Genomic DNA, 17,912 nt, shown 5'->3' with positions numbered 1-17,912 from the left:
TGGCTACGTTTGGATATATGGCATCCACAGTGCAGCTACACTCACGTGGCCCAGCAGGCTCCTCCTGCCAGAGAGCTGCACAGGCTAAGTGCCCTAGAGTAGCGTGATGAGGCCAGACCGTGGTGGGCAAACTGCCACTGCTGCTCGAACCAGCCCCCCGTGGGGTTCAGCAAGAGCAAACCGACAGAGGAATCTGGCCTCGGCTCAGGGTTAACCGGCAGGGCACGCGTTCAACAGGCCCTGGGGGAGGCAAGGCCCCAGGGTGTCCGGCAACGCTGGCTTGACTTTGCGTGGTTCCCAAACGTACCACGCATAGCAGGCTGTGCCATAAACAGCCACATGCTTGATGTTAGAAACGAAAAGGTAGAGACCATTTTACAGTCACTTTATTTAACAAAATTTACTCCCAACTTCTCTATATAAATGTGTTTCAAAAACAGAGCAGCAGGCACACGAACTGTTAACACAGGACCTCTAATAACGCTTAGAACAAGCTATGAAATGTTTTATTTTTTGCTCACGTTGACACGGACAGATTCGAATATCATCTGAAAGGCCAAGCATCATTACACGCTCATCCTCTGGGAGGGCAGGTCCCAGAGCAGGGGGGCGGGGCTGTCGAGGGCTCACACACTGTGTTTCGTTCACCAGCACTCGGCTCCGCAGAGGGCTTCACAACACTGTCTGGGGCTGGGGAACCAAATGTGAGTGAAGTATAACCTACTAGTTATTTCTTAAACACTTTCACTCCTTGCCATATCATAAATATAACAAGAGCATCTCATTTCTGCTCCCCAAAAGAAAATCTTACTTTAAAAAAGAAATGTAAAATGTTTTCCTTAGTTAAGTGCAATTAATACAATTTAGTGAACACAGGTCCTTCGAAATCATTGCGACCAGTACACAAATACTCAACACAGTTCTGCCACCTTCTCCAACTGTCAGAGATGACGCCGTGGCTCACTTCAGGACACTCACCTACACACTAACAAGCCACTCCCTAACGTCCATCACCCGGGGAAGGCGGCCGCTGTTGGCGCTCTCACTTTTCATGCTTCCCAGGAGCCCTCTCACTTCCTTAACAAGTACTGTGACTCGGAAAATCCCCCAAAGCTGAGCTACATATCCTACCCACAGAAGTTACTCTGTACAAGTACACTGTTTTGGGTAACACTTGGAAAAGAGTTGATGCTGTGAAGTGTGACTTTCATGTTGACACTGAACACTCTGCCCTGTCGTGGTCCTCTCTCCTGACGGGCCGTGGCGGAAGCTTTCAGGAGAGATGCTACTAAGTAGTGAGGTATAGGAGGGGAAAAACAAAAGTCACAGCCTTTCTTCTCCTCCTTGTACAATCTCTGGAGGCCCCTCTCATGCTAGAGGGGTACAGAATGGCCTCCTTTGTGTAGTGGAGTCGCCCACGGCTCCATTTCCCGAAGAGCACCAACTGGAAATGCCGGGGACCGAATACTGCCAGGGCCGGGTCCGTGGGGTGTCCACTCCCGTTTGTTCCTACGGGTCAGACCCACACTAACTGTGCTTTCATTTTCTAAAAGTGAGACCAGACTATTATAAAAAGGTACTTCCAAAATAAATTATTTCTAGAATACAAAACATTTTATATTTTCTAACCCATCTAATTTCATTATAAAATAGGAAATCAGAAAATTAGCTACTACAGTTTTCATATGGTAAAAAATATTGATATGTGTACATATCACATACACATATACACATATAAAAATTCAAAGTTTCAATTTCAACAAAAATCAACCAATGATTATGTCCTGAATCACACGAGACACGCTAATTGCCTGTAATGAGAAACGACCACCAAGAACAACTGCAATCCCACCTATGAGAGGGTAATCGAAGACTTTCCCACGTGGGGAAAAACACAGCTAGTCTCCGACTCCCCAACTCGACAGAAAGGTCGCTCAGACGTTAGAGTCCGCAGCTGCACTCACTGTACCAGCTCAGCCCTTAAGGAGGCGCCCACAGCGAGAACATTCAGGTGCTGGGCTCCTTCTGGCTCAGCCATTGGTGTCTGCAGCGTGGTCAGAGCCCCGCTGAGTGGGCCAGGGAGGACCAAGCTGCAGTCCAGGCCCCGCCTGCCAACCCACTGTCTGCCCCAGAGGCCCCACGGTGCAGAGGGCAGGCTTTCCCCGACACACACGAAGGTGCTGTGCGTGCAGCTCAGCATGGGTCCCGACATCTGACAGGAGAGAGGGAGCAGGAATGTTCTTGGAGTTGCTTCCTAGGGAAGTGAGCAATGGGGATGGCATGACTTTGGCTAAGGTCAATCAGAAGGGGATTGTCATTGTCAATGAAAACCCGGGACAGTGTTCCTATAACCTTAGCAAAGGTGGTGACACGTTTCCATTTAGTGGATTCCTGCCAGTTTTTCGTATTTTCCCAAGGGAAAACTTTATGGGCCTCAAAGGCACAAAGGGAAAGGGACCGGAGGTGAGAGGGGAGTGATGTCATCCCACAGGTGGGCCTGTTCAGAAAGGTGGCACAGCCTAGGGGCACTGTCTGTGAGCCAGCAGTGCCGGCCACATGCAGTCTTCACACCCGCCTGTGGACAGGTTTCCAAAGGACAACTCCGCTGCACTGAAGTCACAACGGTCTCTGCACACCAACCTTGTGTTACTGTCCCAGGCTTCATCTGTGCTGTACGAAGCCTGTTCATTCACATTTCCAACTGGCTGCTTTGTGAGAGGGCTAAGGGCGAACAGGAGACTTAACTTCAGATATTTTCCCGCTGTGACCCTTTCTTTCCTATTTTGCAAAAAGGCACGTTCCCTCCCCAATCATCACAAATTGAAAAATTGTACTTAAAAAGAATGCAAAAGCTTGAAAATGTTTTTTCTTCCCTAACACCTGCTGTTGAAGTAGCAAATTCAGGCAAACCCTTACAATCACTCAAACTTTTTTTTTTTTTTTTTTTTTTTGAAAATGCACAGTTCTGTGCTGTAAAGAACACTTTATAAGGGTCCTGGAAGGGGTGAGGGATTTTTAAAAATGGCCACTTTTCTGTCACCAAATTTAAAACAACTGTAGAAAATATAATTTCTACTAGGTACCAAATATTCAGGAGACAAGTTATGGCAAAAAAAAAAAAAAAGTTGGGGGGGAGGTGTGTGTACACCAGATGTGGGTTTAACTCATCAGTAGTGTTCTGTTACATGGGCATGTGTAAAACACTCTCAACTCAGCCCTGAATGGGTTACGAGAGCTTTGCCATCTACTCAGGAAAAGGGGTGCTAAACAAAGAAATCTCAGATCCCTCTGAAATCTACTGAACGTTTCCCTTTTCTCCAGAAAAAAATCATGTCCACAAATTTGTGCGTACACCCGCAGAGGCTTCAAATACCTTCCAAGTTCCGGTCACATATCCAGTTAAGCCAGACTCCTGGCTCTCAACACCCTACAAGGGATCTGAAGAACTAGCGATGCTCGCATTCCCACAACCTGCATTTCTCCTAGTGAGTCAAGGACAGGAGAAAAAACAAAACGAAACAGAACAAAACCCAACCCTAACCAGAAGAAGCTAAAAAAAACCAATCTGCTTCAAACATCAATTTTCCCCTTATTTGCCCTTGGAATAAAGAACATCCCAATCTCTAGTTGCTTCTATCAAATGCCGTTGGCCGTGACTCATCCACTCCTCCTGGTCTTCGTAGAGCCGTCCGCAAAACCAGCACTTGAATGTACACTGTGAGTCATCGGGCAAGGAATCCACCACCTGGTAGTTGTTCTTATGGACTTTTTTCAATTTCATTTTCAACATCATTTGCCTTTTTATTTGATTAGCTTCCTCCATATTCTGGTAGGTCAGCCGAACATGATGCCGCCTGATGCCTAACTGACACCTGGTCCTCTCTGATAGGACAACTTTGAGGACGTTGCCTTTGTACTTGTTTATTACCTTCATCACATTGGTCACTTCTGGTGAGTCGACATCAGGATGGTTTAACACGATGACAGGCTGGTTCCGACGGGGGCATTTAATCAACTGGTCTGGCTTAGCTGCTATCAGTCGAAGCTGTCTCGCAACCTGAAAAATCGAAGGCTCCTTGAGACAGTGGCTGGGATCAGCCTGAATTTTGCTTTTCTTCTTGGATGAACTGACATGCTTGGCTTTATTTTTATTTATAGGAAGACGTCTGGAAACCACTTTCCCTTGCTTACTCAATTCACTGCTTCCTTGCTGACTGTGCAGGGAGCCAGTTTTTTTCAGGGTGGTGCTATAAACAGCACCCTCTTTTCTTGGTTTAGGTCGAAGAGATGTGTCGAGGTTATGGGACGTGTCTATTGGCCCACTCTCACTTGTCGAAGCCTGTAAGTCTGAGTCTGTCGGTTTCACAGGGCAGAGTGGAATGGGTTTTATTAACTGGGTCTCACTGCAAGGGATACTGACAGGCGCTTCACATGTAGCCTCTATAATGTGGGCATCCTTGGAGGAATTAAGAACCCTCAACACTGCCCCTTTGGGGATCAACACTGGAGTAGCAACAGGAGCCTTCCTGGTTATTCGGCTTTCGGATTTCCCATTGCTGCCTTCTACAAATGGTGGATATATTTGCCGCCCACTAATACCACCACCATCCTGAGGTTTTGAGAGAGTACCTGGGGAATAGCCACTGCCAGTGAATGGCACATTGATTTCTTCAGGGGTAGCTTTCGAAGTTCCCTTCGATGCCTGCCCTACAGAACGACGTTGTGCATTACTTGCAGCCAGAGATGAAGGCTTGCCACAGGATTCAATCAACTGAGCGATCTTTCTGCGCAAGAGTTCAATTGACTTTATTTTGGAAGTCGAACTATTCCACTTGACACTCTCTGGGACGTCTTCAGATCCAGAGCTCAGAGAAAACACTGATGAGATGACTGGGCCGTCGAAAGAGTCGCTAGTCCTTTCAGAAGTCTGTAACGCCAGAGGCCCCTCCCCAGGCTGTGGAGACCTGGCTCTATCTTCTCCTGTTATGTTTATGTGTAAATACTCGCTTCTGTATTGAGAGGAAACCTGGCCTATGTTTGAAACTGCTTTGTATTCCTCCATCTGGCTGCCTTTCAGCTTCCTAGCAGACGGAACCATTCTTACGGGAATACTGATCTCACTTCTAGATTCCAAGTCATTTTTACTGATGGGCAAAAAGCCCCTTTCCCCAGAGAAGGAGATGGTAGCGGGTGATGCCCCGAGAGGAAAACACTGCTTCGGGTCGCTGTGCAAACGGGTCCTGCCATCTGTAAAAGGAACAGCGGCTCTACACGGGAAAGGATGCGATGCGGCGCCAAGACTACGTAAAACACTGTTTTTCACTACAGACAATGGACAGTGATCTTTCAGGGCAGCGGGAGGAAGGGCAGTTCTATGTGGATACACGGGACTTCTTTTCTGCAAATCCTCCGCTCTAGCCGAGTTGAGAAGGGATTCCGCACAGCTGTACACACTAGAATTTGACATGAACATATCATAAGACCTTATCCATTTCACATTTTTAACTTGCTTCTGAACTGACTGAAGGTTATCCAGGCCTCCGAGTTCTCCAACATTCCCTTCAATCGTTAGGGACTTGGTTTGTTCTGCGGAAACCGTTTTTTCTTGTCCATTTGAACCCTTCTCTTTACTCATACGCCCAGAATGAACTCTGTCACCCGCACCAGCTTCTAGGCGATTATTTTCTTCCAGAGGAAATAGTTTCAGAACAAGCTGCTGTGTTCCATTGACAACCTTCACATCTATCAACTGGGCTAAACAGTTTGCAGGGACGACGAGTTCCGCTGGTGCCACCACGGTCAGTGGCATTCCAGGCTGAACGGGCTCTGTGGCCGGGGAGAGCACTTCCACCTCCACGCTTTTGTTCTCAAACACACTGACTTCACTGGGCTCCGACAGGGGCCCCTTATTGGGAACACACACCACGTCTTTTTGGTATTCCTTCGACTCGGGTACCAGCGTGATGTTGTGCATTTTGTCTTTGCTTGTCTGTAGGGAGAACCTTGAAAGTTGATCTGACAACTTGCTCTGCAGCGTGGAGCCTGGATCGGAGGCTCTTGAAAGCTCTGCACTTTGTTTCAAAGCGCTGGTCCTTTTCAGCTCCGGCTTGGTGACAACTTTGGGTGGCCGTTTCCCGCCAGCCTTCTCGTGAACCCTCTTTCGGTGTTTGACGATGTAATCGTTCCGAATGGCGCCGTAGTCACAGTACTCACACCGGTAAGGGAAGATGCCTGTGTGTTTCACCAAGTGCCTCTGAAACTCCCCCTTCGTGTAGGAGATGTGGCTGCAGTGAGAGCAAATGAACTTGATCTCTTCGTGTTGAAGCGTGTGCTTCCTGTACTGCAGAGGATCCTTCGTGGAAAAGCGACATTTATCACAATAGTACTTGCCTGGTTTAAAGTTCCTTACCTTGAACTTGTTATTGCTGGGGCTTGCGATGGTTTCGGCTTTATTTCCAACGTGCGCAGCACTGGGGTTACTGTCCCCGAAAGGCAGATGGGGCGAAGCCACCCCAAGGCTGCACTGGAAGCACACATATCTGTCTTCCTTTTGGCCTTGCCCAGGCCCCTTCCTCAGATCCTGGGGAGGGATCTGATAAACGCTCTTGCACTTGGCACACGTGGCCGTGGCCAGCAGGGCGGCCTCCGCCTCCGAGCCCTGGTACAGGGGCGTCTGGGCCTCCTGTCTGTCTGGCCGAGTGGCTCTATTAGCGTTAGGCTGCCTGGGCGACATGGTCAAAGAACTGTGTCCATCATTCACTTGTGAACTGAACAACTGCTGTCCAATATCCTTCATCTTCTTTATTTGCATTTCCTAACAGAGTCCACTGGGGTCCAGAAAGACTTGGCATGATAGAATCCTTCAGAGGCAGCCTTCAGCAAATGGTGGTTAGCGGACATGCAGTTCCTTCCTGGGAGCATACTTAGTTATCTGTTTATAAGCCCCACCACGCAGGCGTGTGGTCCCAAAGCATGGCTGTGTCCGAATCTCTGACGCTCCAGGCAACACTAAAGGGGAAAAAAGATCAGAGAGTGTGATGAACATGTGAACAGAAGGGTTAGATGAGCTATTTCCACACTTACCTGTAAATGACCTTGGGGATTTATGCTAAATCTCAACACAGTATCTTAGACACATGTGGGTAACACATAACACAACCGAGCTGGCAAATAAGAAACATAAACTGAAACTAGCTTCAAACTTGTCGATTTAGACCAGCTTTGAACATCAACAAGGAGTAGGGAAATCGCAGCCGTCGTTCAAATAGCCTCTGTCAGGGACAGTTGTTTTTAAATGTCGCCGAGTGCATCCCAGCAGAGTCGCAGGTAAACTTTCACATTCGCCTCACTGACAGCGAGTGCGGCACGTTGTCATTGCAGCTCTTACGCATGCGAGTCGCCAAGCAGTGCAGCCAGGGCTCCGGATCAGGAGTCTAGTTGTTTCTACGTCACAGCTAATGCCCAGCGTGGGCCCCCGGCCTCACACACACACTCCACTTGCTCTCACAGTGGTGAGTCAACACCAACAGTGTTAGGTGGACCCATATTCCCTCCTTGACATCTCACTGAGCCTCTGTCGTATGCCAGGCACTGATCTAAGTATGCAGGGCAGTGAGCAAAGCAAATTCCTCCCTGCCCTCATGAGGGTATATGGGGGGGAGGTTATATATCTGTCAGACAGTAACTGGGAACAAAATACCACAATGGATGGCAGAGGGTGGGGAGTAACTATCTGATGAAGCTGTAGGGCTGGGCGTGGAGGTGAGGAGAGTCAGCAAAGGCCTCCAGATAGGTGGAACTCTGAGCCAGAGACCCCAGAGCAGTCAGGGGGCAAGCATGTGGCTGTTTGGGGGAAGGCATTTCAGGCAGAGAAGCAAAGGTCTGTGGAATGTGGGTCTAGAGCAGCAGAGGGACAGGGAGGAGCTGAGAAGAGGTGGGAATGAGCCAGGCGGGGGAGGGAGGAGTGAAGGGCAGAGAGCCAGGGGGATGAGGCTGGCCAAGGCAGGATCTATGACACAGGGTCCTAGGACTTGGCCTTTCCTCTCCGAGAGAAAGAGCCAGGGAGAGGCTGCAGCAGTGACGGGATGTGATCGGGCCAGCGATGATGGTGCCAGATTCCAGCGGCTGTGGGAGAAATGCCGGCAGCAGGGAGACCTGCCGGGATGCCAAGTGACCCAGATGGTGGCAGTGGACGCAGAGCTGTTTCTAGGGGGAAGTGCCACAAGTAACACAGTGACGTCACATAAAAATGCTGTAGTTTGCTGTGTATAATACATACTTTTTTGCCCAAATTTTTGAGGGAAAAATAAGGATGTGCATTATACATGGGTATAATGATTACATGCCATGGGTATAATAATGGGTATAATCCATGCATAATGTGCACAAAAATGTGGGTGCACATTACACACAGCAAAATACAGTAGTTAATTATAGTTAAGTACACTTTCTTCCCCCAGAAGTCACAACTAGCACTATGCACAAACCAGTGTAATATAGGATCTGTTCAAAGCCTTTCTTTTATGACCTTAAAAATCCACTTAAACCTTTTGAGCTTCCGTTTTTTCATCTGGCCTCTAGAACTGAGGAGAGTCACCCAACTCCTCCACAGCGCGGAGCATGCAGGGACACCTTGGAAGTTCTGCGGGCTCGTCTAAGTGCACAGAGGCACTCCGAGGCACGCGGTGTCGGCTCTGCGGGCAGCGCTGTGGGAGGGCTGGCAGCATCCTTTGGGCACGCTGGCCGGCCAGGAGCCATAGATCAGTCTGGAAGGCTGGTCTGTGGGAGCAGGTCACTCTGCAGGGTCAAGAGAATCAGTCACGGCATGTCCAGGTCTCGCATAAAACCTGCCCATCACAAGCATTTTTGGAAAACTTCCTAAGAACGTACCACATGGGACACAAAGCTTGATTTTCTCTTGGAGTGTTATCTTCCCTCTGCTGCTTTTGCAAGGGATAGTTATCTCCTCTGAGAAGCAGTTCTCAGCCTGCCACAGAGACCTGGCGGCATCCAGGGACTCCGTCACAAGAGCACTACCGTAAGTGTGTACATAACAGGCACCGATCAAGTGTGCAGCGGCCTGGGGGCCGCCAGCTGCTGCCTGTCCCCTCCGAGCTCCAACACACCTGAGTAGCACAGGACACACTTACTGGCAAACTGGTAAGCACAGGCAAAGACCAGGACTTCACTTTCCTCTGCACTCCTGTTACACACAACAGGTAGAACTTTTGGAGGAGTCCCTAGAAGGTGACACAATTTAATCGTCCAGATCTGTCAGCTGACAAAGTGCAGGGAGCCAGAGCGATGCGCGCAGGGACTTTCACTCCAGCCGGCTGACCGTTTCACCCACCTGCTTGTCTACGCTGACCTAGGTTACTTCCAAGCCCAGTCTGGCGTTGCCGGTCCCTGAAATCACACACTTCTTGTCATCTAAGAATCCCACCAATGTCAACAGTTCCCATCAGCATTTTCATCCTGTTCCAACAGGGAACACCACGGCTGCAGCCAGAACCTAAGAGAACCACAGGTCCCAAGAATGGAAGGGCTGAAAGGGGACTGGTCCAGGGATTCCTGAATCTGGATGAGCCTCAGGAACACAGCTAAAATAGCCATTCCTGGGCTCCACCCCTTAGCTACTGAACATCAGTCTGGGGGGCGGGGGTGGAGATGGAAGGGAGGGGACATCTGTGGGCAGTAAAAGCACACACTATGTAAGTCTGATGAGAGTATTAGAAGTCACTGGTTGGAACTTCCAGCAACATCTAAATCCTTTAAACATCTGCACCAGCTGACCATGCAGTCACAAATAAAACTTCCTTCCTCTCCGGGCAGCGCATTTTATCACACAGTTCTCACGGTGAGGAGCTGACCCTTCACGGAAAGTGAAACCAGCCTCCTTGTAACTCTTACATCCCGCCTCTGGAGCTGCTAACTCCCTCCCTCCTGACAGACTGGCTGCTAAGTGTAGGTCTCCTGTCACCCAGTCCTCAGCTCCCAGTTCTTTCCAGACCTGCTCCTCTCTCGTGGGCCAGCCTCATGCTGCTACCAGTTCCAGAGAGGAGGGAGGGGGAGGAAGAGAGAGGAACAGGAAAGAGAACAGTAACAGGCCTGACCGACACAGCTTGCTCCCCGACTCTTCCAACTAACACCTGACACATTAACCCTAGAAAATCCTCAAGTAATCACGTCGCGAGGCACTGTGCTGGAAGCATTGTCTGAACCAGGACTCCACTTGTGCACATCCGGCTTCCCGGCGCTGTTTCTGGCCTCCAAGCCTTCAAAAGTCAGAGACAGCAGTTCTGCCATCTTCCCCTCCAGGGCCTTTTAGAACATGGGGGTGCCATTCCTCCTAAAACCGAAGATCTAACACCCTGAGCTACTGGATGATAGGGCCGTGTACACGAGCAAGGCGGGCAGAACGTGCCGAGGGTGGAAGGCCCCTGGAGAGTGAACCACGCCACCCAGGGAGCCCCAGGAACGCAGAGTCCCCTTGGAGGCACTTCTGCAAAATCACCTCAGCAGCGATGTGGAATTAAAAGTCCACGGGGACAAGGGCCAGTGTGCAGCATGCGGCTGTGACCAGCCAACACAGTTTATGGGGAAGGCCAGACATCTAGGTCACAACTGCATTACATCACCTGGGAGAAAGTAGCTTCTTGGCTGCCGAACCATTCTCAAAATAATCCCATGTTTCTACACTGTCGTTTCCCTTAGTCCAGCTGAAAAAGACGTCAGGCTTCTTTAAAACAAGAAGACACGTTCTCTTTGGCCTTTGTAAGTCCTGTGGCTAGTCAAGGGGAGGTGAGGTCTCAGATGTAACACCCCAACTCAAAGGTGAACGGGCCAAGTGGACGGCTTTGATGTTGCTACTTACTGGTGGACAGCACCTGAGGCCGAGGCAGCAGACCCGAGCAATGTCCCCCTTGTCCCCTGGTCCCTCCTCCCACCTCTTCTATCTGGTTCACACGCAAGTACAACCAGCTGGGTCTTCCTGGCAAACCTGCTCCACGGGCTGAAGGCCCGGGACTCCATGACATACGGAAGAGGAAGGGCTGTGCCCACGCGTGCCTGACACTGAGAAGGCACCTAGTGTATGACTGTCGCCGTCACTCTCCACCTGCCCTCTAAACTCACAGCTCCACGGACACACAGCCCCTGCACTCTACCTCCCAGGACTAGAATCCGACATTCTTTTAAATAAGGCAGGAGGCTCTCAAACACCCAGTGTTATTAACTTTTAACACGTGAAGACGGCTGTGCACGTAAGCTGCCTGTTCCTGAATGGCAGTCTTCAGTGCAGTCACCTGCGTCCTCAGCCCGACAGCCGCCACACACAGTGTGCATCCCAAACGCGCCGCCCCCGGCTGCCCATCTTCCTGGGGAAAGGCCCGAGCGCGGCGACTGCTGCTGGTGGCTTTTCCTTCTGACTCTGTGCTCGCTTCCCCTGGTCTCTTAACGACTTACTATGGGAACACGTGGGGAAGAATACCAACTGTGAGAACCCGTTCAGCGATGCTGAGGGCTGTAAACGCCATAAGGGACTGGATGTGTAAGTTCTTTTAAAACAGAAGCATCTGCCTTCTCCACACTGAAAATGTCAAATGTTCAACAGAACTGGAGGAAAATTAGTCCAACAGTGTTTGCAGCGACAGAGTCTGGAGTCAGACTACAGGGCTTTAAATCCCAGCCCCATCGCTCCCTAGGGAACCGGGCAAACCGTCCCCTTCCTCCTCTGTCAAAGGCAGCGCCTGCACCTCGCAGGGTTGTCCTGAGGATTATCTGCGATGATGTGACTGAAAGTGCTTAGATCTAAGTTACCCACACGCCATAAATTGTTCAAAATATCTTCCATTTTTAAAATAAAAAATAGAAGGAATGATGCCAATCACAAAAAGAATCAAAGGGGTGAACTAACAGGCTTCTTAGCTGCCTGGCAATTGCTCTCTCCAGGACATACAGTGAATCTCATTTTATAATTTTAATTCTGTTCGCTCGGTTGTGCAGCCTACAAGGTAATTCACCTCTGGGGCAAAACCGCCCGCCTGCCTGCCTGGCACTGTGGCTGGCAGGTGCTCAGAATGACACGGGGAAGACGCTGTGACCACAACTTGGGTTTACAGACGACCGTTACTAAATTACCTTTTCCTCTCCAAGCCCAATGATTGGGCAATGCCCCTGTAGCAAACCAATGGGCTTCCATACTCCAAGTTCATGTGAAAAGCAGCTGGCCAATAGCATCCCGTGCCCGCTACGTGCATCACAATACATTTCTGTTCGTGACAGATGCCCACCAACATCAGTATGAGTTGGCCGACTGTATCCTTTTTGGACAGAGAAGCAAATTTAGGAAGCTCTTCCCAGAAAGCCTTTCACTGTGGCCCTGGCCTCATCTGTGGCAGGGGCGGGGCTGCAGCTGTGTGTGCCCATGAAGGGCAAAGGGGATGGAGTTGAAGGTTTGTAGTCGAAACTCTGAGCCTGTCCCTTTGCTGCTTCCTTAGGCAAGTGATTTCTTTACGTTCACTGCCAGGGAAGGAAACAGGCTACGATGCCTTCAAACTTCAAGGGTAATTAGGAAAAACCAACTGGATAACGTAGGCAAAGCACCCGCCTGGTGGCAGAGGGGCTTGCAAACAGGGCTCTTGCAAGAGGGCTCTGCTCTCTTGCATACTGAGCCTTCGCAAAGGCTAGTCTGTTTACAAAACATTCTACCCCAAAGTGCTCAGAAGCGTGTGGACAGGTATACCTGACTGGCAGGGGGGTGGGGGGACCCACAGGGAATCCAAATTAGGTATATAAACTCTTAGTATTTCCCTAGAAGCATGATGTTCAGGAAGAAACTTGCCTCTCTCAGCAAAACCCTTTTCAGACTATTACAAAGAATCAGAATTGAACTGAATGGTGCATGGACCTAAAGGAGGAAAAACAGCAATGAAATTATCTTACTCGTTTTGCAAAACTACCTTCCACCTGGAAATGACTTAAGTGCCAATTGGTGACCATCTGATGACAAATATTTTTGAATGCTGCTGACAAACGTACCCCCTGGGACCCTAGCTTTCCTTCTGGAATTAGGTGGTTGGTTCCCTTGGAGCACAGATGGGGGCAAGAGACGAGAGAGTCCCTGTTCTGATGCCTCTGCTGTCCATGTGAGGAGTGTGACCATGGACAGAGCAATGACCTTGGGACAGCAGGAACAAGGTCCAAAACCTGGGTTTTGGGCGCCATGGCTATGCGATGCTGGATGCGTTAACTCGCCTGAGCCTGAAAAGGTAAATATTTAAAGAGCAGGTAACTTACACTTGGCAATCGGGACATGTTTTGTCAAGAAATAAGTCAACATATTTTTGGAAGACTCCTTGGAACACAGAAGAGTCTAGTAATCTCCAAAGAAGCAGAAAGCTCTTAGCTTAACAAAGGGGCCCGATGACACCAAGCTCTGCGGCTGGCGGTGAGGACCCCCGCCGCCCAGCCTCCAGAGGAGGTACTCTGGGCTCCACCTGACTCTGTGCAGCACATCAACTGAGACTTCAGAAAACAGAGTAAGTTGCTCTATAGTTAAAAAAGGTGAAGAGAAAACCTTTCAAAGGAAAGAAGATGACCAATGTTGGAGTTCTTAAAGTCTAAAACTTAGTGTTCTATGGGTGGAAAAATGAATGTTAAGCAAGTATGCTCTTGCCGGCACTAAAAAAGAATGTAAAAAACAAGGTAGTATTCCAAGCAGTATCACAAAATTCTGTTATTAAATATACCTAGTGACTTCACATTTCTAAAGGTGATACATTTTGGTATTTCCTTTTCTTGCCTTTAGGACAAATCAAAACTTCACAAAAGAAATAGATTGAAAGTATAATAAAGTATAACCATGCATAGCAGAAATCCCTCCCAGAAAACCAGTGATCATTAACCTTGCCTGCATTACGGTGCCCACTTCTATGTCCAGGCTGTTAACCTTCTTTTTTACAGGTCCCTGGGTTGGCTGGTTACTCTGCTGATGCCAGAAATTACCTGGAAGGCTTGAAAACTAAGGCTGCCCGGGCCCTGCTGTGTGCTTCTGAGGTGCAGCCAAGGCTGAGAACCGCCACCTGACAGGACAGGTGTGGAGGAGCGTGCAGGAGTGGCAAGAGTATCAAGATCGTGGGCAGTCTTTAAGATGCCTAACCCACATGTGGGTGCCTGGACGCAGGTCAAAGCCACTGTTTTGGACTGTAATGAGGTGATTAGGCAACTGGACTCTGGGTCCTACCCTTGCTCAGCTTTGTGACCTTGGAAATATTATCACTGATGCTCTCTGTAAAGTGCGTAATGACAGTAACGACTTTGTAGACTGGTGTGAACACAGTGAGCACAGGCCAGGACTGTTTTACCCCCACACCTGACGGGGGCTGCTGTCTTTAAGAAGTGTAATAACAGGAGGGGGCGGAAGTAACTGCTATCCTAGCGATCCGATCAGGATACCCAGTGAGTGGCTGGCTGCATCTGCCAACCTTAGAGCACCTTGGACTAAGTCAGGCAGAAAGGTGTCTGCAGAGGCAGATTAATACATTACCTCAGTACTCCTCCAGGTTCACCTTCAATCACCTGCTTCTTGTAAGAAAACAGATCTGGAGCAGCTGCTTGGCTTTTCTAAGATCAGGGAGTTGAGTCAGCTGGTGTCTAATCTGAATCCTTGTGTTCTGCTAGCAGTGTGAGGCTGAGAGCTGCAGTCACAGGTTCTGCTGTGCTGGGCGGTTCTAACTTCTGGCCTGGAGCTGTCCAGCCACAGATGTGAGTCAAAAGCAGGTGGAAGGGGCTCCTCCTTGTCTTCTTAGAGACCCAGGCCCGTGCAGCCTCTGCTCCAGGCCTTGGCTTCCACACTCAGAACCCTGGGGGCAGTCAGTGAGCACGGCTCCACCAACCCTGCAACAGAAGCCAGACGCAGGGGCTGAAGTCCCAGGCTTGTGCAGCCTTGGTTGCCCAGGCACTTTTCTCCCAGGAAAAAAGGGGAAGAGTACCCCAAAGTGCTTCTCAAGCAGGGTGTAGGGCAAAGTCACACAAGGAGCTTAAATTGAGGGGGGGAGGCTTCCAAGGACCCCCAAGACCCAATGAATCACTGTCCTTTGCCTGGGGAGGCCTCAGGCATGTGGTTTAAAATTCTTCCCTGTGAGTCTGATGCCTCCCCACCCCACACCACCTCATGACGCCAATGTCTGGGTTAGATGGTCTCTAGCCACCTTCAACTCCAAGAATGGATCTTGGAAACTGCAGTTGGCTGCAGGTGCGATCCTAGAAAATGCCATCTATGCAAGGCAGCTGGATAACAACCGAGACTGGGAAAACCTCACTCGCAAGGGGCTTATTTGTCCCAGTCAGCAGCACAGCACTTGGCCATAGAAGGCACTTAATACATACTGGATGAATGAATGAATGAACGAATGAGTCAATGAGAGAAGGAGCTGTTGGCTTGGCTGGCAACAATAACAAAAATGTCCTTTGTTCTTCCTCTGCACAAAAACTGGCCCAGATCCTCTTCCTTAGAAGCAAACAGACATGCTTTTATTTTCTAATTACTATTACTGGATTTAAAAAATCTACATTGGTTTAGCATAACACTTAGGGAAGAAGCCCAATAAAGAAAATAATGCCCTCCTCCTTTGTTTTCAAAATGCACTTGCAACGATTGTCATCAGCATAACAAAGCTGGATACACACAAAAGTGTTACTTTTCAAGACTTTGTTTAGATCCAAGGTAAAAATAATTTTAAAAAAATGCATCCTCAAGATCACATCCATCGATACCAAGCAATTTAAAAAGGCGAACATTCTACTTGCATTCTTCCGAAAGCCAATTCGATGCTGGTTCCTAAACCACCATTTGCTGGGCTTCAAGACCCCCGGCCAGAATTTCCTGTCGTGTGTACACACATCACAGGCAGGGGTGACTCTGCATGTGTGACTCAGAGAGAGACACTCCTCCCACCCTCTCTGCTCTTCTGTAGGAAAGTCCTCTGACCTTCTGGAGAGCAAGTTCTGTCTTATTTTAGGTGACTCTAATTCTAAACTTGGGGGACAATGTTTAAGGGTTCTAATACAACATTACAGTTTAGCCATGTAGGCTTGTAATTTTAAACAGGGCAAAGTGCTCAGCATTTCGCACTTCATTTTATAATGGTAGGTTGAGAAATTGTTCATTATCCCAGTTTTAAGGGGGTATTTTAATGGGGAGACGTTAAATACCCAACATACATGAGTAACTTAAACGTTTTCTTTCATTCTCTCCTTTGGCTTTTCCTTTTTGGTTTAGAAATGCTCATTCTTTTGTATTGTTTCCCAGGCCTGAAACTGCCCAACAACCCTAAGGCAACGAGATAAAAGGGCAGGCTGGGATGGGGGCGGTCCCACAGAGAGTGACATAGCACCTGGAACAAGACAGACCTTCCCCAGCCAAAGGTGCACACAGGTCCTCAACGGTCAAGCCGGCCCCTGGACATGCCCCAGTACGCCCAAGGAAAGACGATGCCAGTCTGGTTTTCAAGTTTATTGTTGGCACACTCACACCGACGGTCCACATTATCCGAAGCAAGTCCATCTAACAGCACGGTGCTGGGGAGGGACGGCGCAGTACCAAGCGGTTACACCGTGGTCTCTGGGGGCAGTCTGCCCCTCCTTGAGAGATCGCGGGGGTTGCTTCTAACTACTGAAAATCAAAACACGTCAGCGCTTACCTCCGAGGCTTTAAAAATGGCCTCCTGACGACACTTCCTGCTCCGGCCAACCGGTAGAAATTCTCCCAGGAGATGCATCATTTAAAACACAGGGGGCGGCACCGGAGGCCAGCTCAGAGGCTCCACACCAGCAACCGCAGGCCGGACGCCGCAGCCTCTCAGGGTCGCGACCTGGCGCGTTTGGGGAGAGCCTGCGGGTCTCCGCTGCACAAAGGCAGGCGGGCAGGCAGGGGACGCTGGACTCTCAACCCACCGCCATCCAGCCCCCCTGGGTTTGTGCTCTCCCCGCACCTTCCGTCCCTCTGTCCGTCTGTGCCCCCTCCCAAAGAAAACCCTCCTGTCCCCTCCTGTCCCTCCTCCCCTCCCCCGTACTAATCCCCCTTGCCATTCGCCCCTCCCCCAGTTCTAAGCCTGCAGCCAGCCTGCCCTGGGGACCACCAGGCCAGAAAGCCGCAGAGACTTGGGGGGACAAGTAGGAGCCGGCCTGCACCACCCGTCCCACCCCCGCTCAGCGCGGCCCCCGCAGCCCTCCTCTGCACCCAGGCCCCACCTGCCCCCCGCATTCGAACCTGGAGCCCGGGTCCTCCTGCCCAGCTACTCACCAGCGGGTCTGGGTCCAGAGAGGGCGTTTATAACCAGGCCACAGGCCGCTGCTGCTACCGCCGCTGCCGCGCCCCACACCCGCGGTAGGTCCGGTCCGCTGTAGATCCCTACTCGGGGGCGGAGCCCGGGTCCACGCAGCGCCTGCGCAGTGCGGAGAGAAGCTCGGCTGGAGCGGGCGCCCCCGGCTGTCCCTGGGGCTATGCTGCTCCCTGCCTGGTTTCCTCGCTGTGCAAAGGCGAGGACATAACTCAGCCCTGTTCCCGGGCTGAGAGCTCGACCCAATGTGTCCACATCCACTACGTGCAGTGCCCCTGCTTAGCCTGGATGTCCACACGCTCCAGGAGCCTCCCTGCGAAAGCAGAGCTGATTCTGCTCCCAGTGTCGGCCCAGTGGACCATTCGTGGTCACCCGCTCTGTGCCATGTTGGGTCTAAGCCGAGGGTGCCTTTGTCCCCTGCCCTCGTGGAGCCTGAAGCCCAGCAGCCGGTGAGTAAAGGCGAGAGAAGTCAGGTCTTCATTCTCCCAATTCGTTCTCTCTTTAGAGCAACAGTGAATGAGATGGTCCAGAAGGCTCAGGTTCGAATCCCAACTGCTTTATATCCTAGTTCCG

At 50.2% G+C, this 17,912-nt stretch overlaps 1 protein-coding gene across 5 annotated transcripts; it reads right to left on the bottom strand.

Annotated features, from left to right (window-relative positions):
• Positions 1–370: 370 nt before the first annotated feature.
• ZNF518B (zinc finger protein 518B) lies at positions 371–17,401 on the bottom strand. Of its 5 annotated transcripts, none has more exons than XM_024573776.3 (4): positions 17,303–17,391; positions 16,701–16,904; positions 14,546–14,895; positions 371–7,008 (listed from the first exon to the last, which is right to left on the bottom strand). In XM_024573776.3, the coding sequence occupies exon 4, from the start codon at positions 6,809–6,811 to the stop codon at positions 3,590–3,592; it is 3,222 nt and encodes a 1,073-aa protein (XP_024429544.2). In that variant the 5' UTR covers positions 6,812–7,008; positions 14,546–14,895; positions 16,701–16,904; positions 17,303–17,391; the 3' UTR covers positions 371–3,589. The 5 variants fall into 5 exon arrangements, with proteins under 5 accessions (XP_024429544.2, XP_053778846.1, XP_045038780.2 ...); XM_053922871.1 differs by having other exon boundaries at positions 16,701–16,871; XM_045182845.2 differs by lacking the exon at positions 16,701–16,904 and adding an exon at positions 16,411–16,672.
• Between the last annotated feature and the right edge of the window lie 511 nt (positions 17,402–17,912).

This window comes from Desmodus rotundus, chromosome 4 (genome assembly GCF_022682495.2).
Source record: "Desmodus rotundus isolate HL8 chromosome 4, HLdesRot8A.1, whole genome shotgun sequence".
NCBI lineage: Eukaryota > Metazoa > Chordata > Mammalia > Chiroptera > Phyllostomidae > Desmodus > Desmodus rotundus.
The sequence above is the reverse complement of the archived record's forward strand: the minus strand, read 5'-3'. Positions and strand labels throughout refer to the sequence as shown.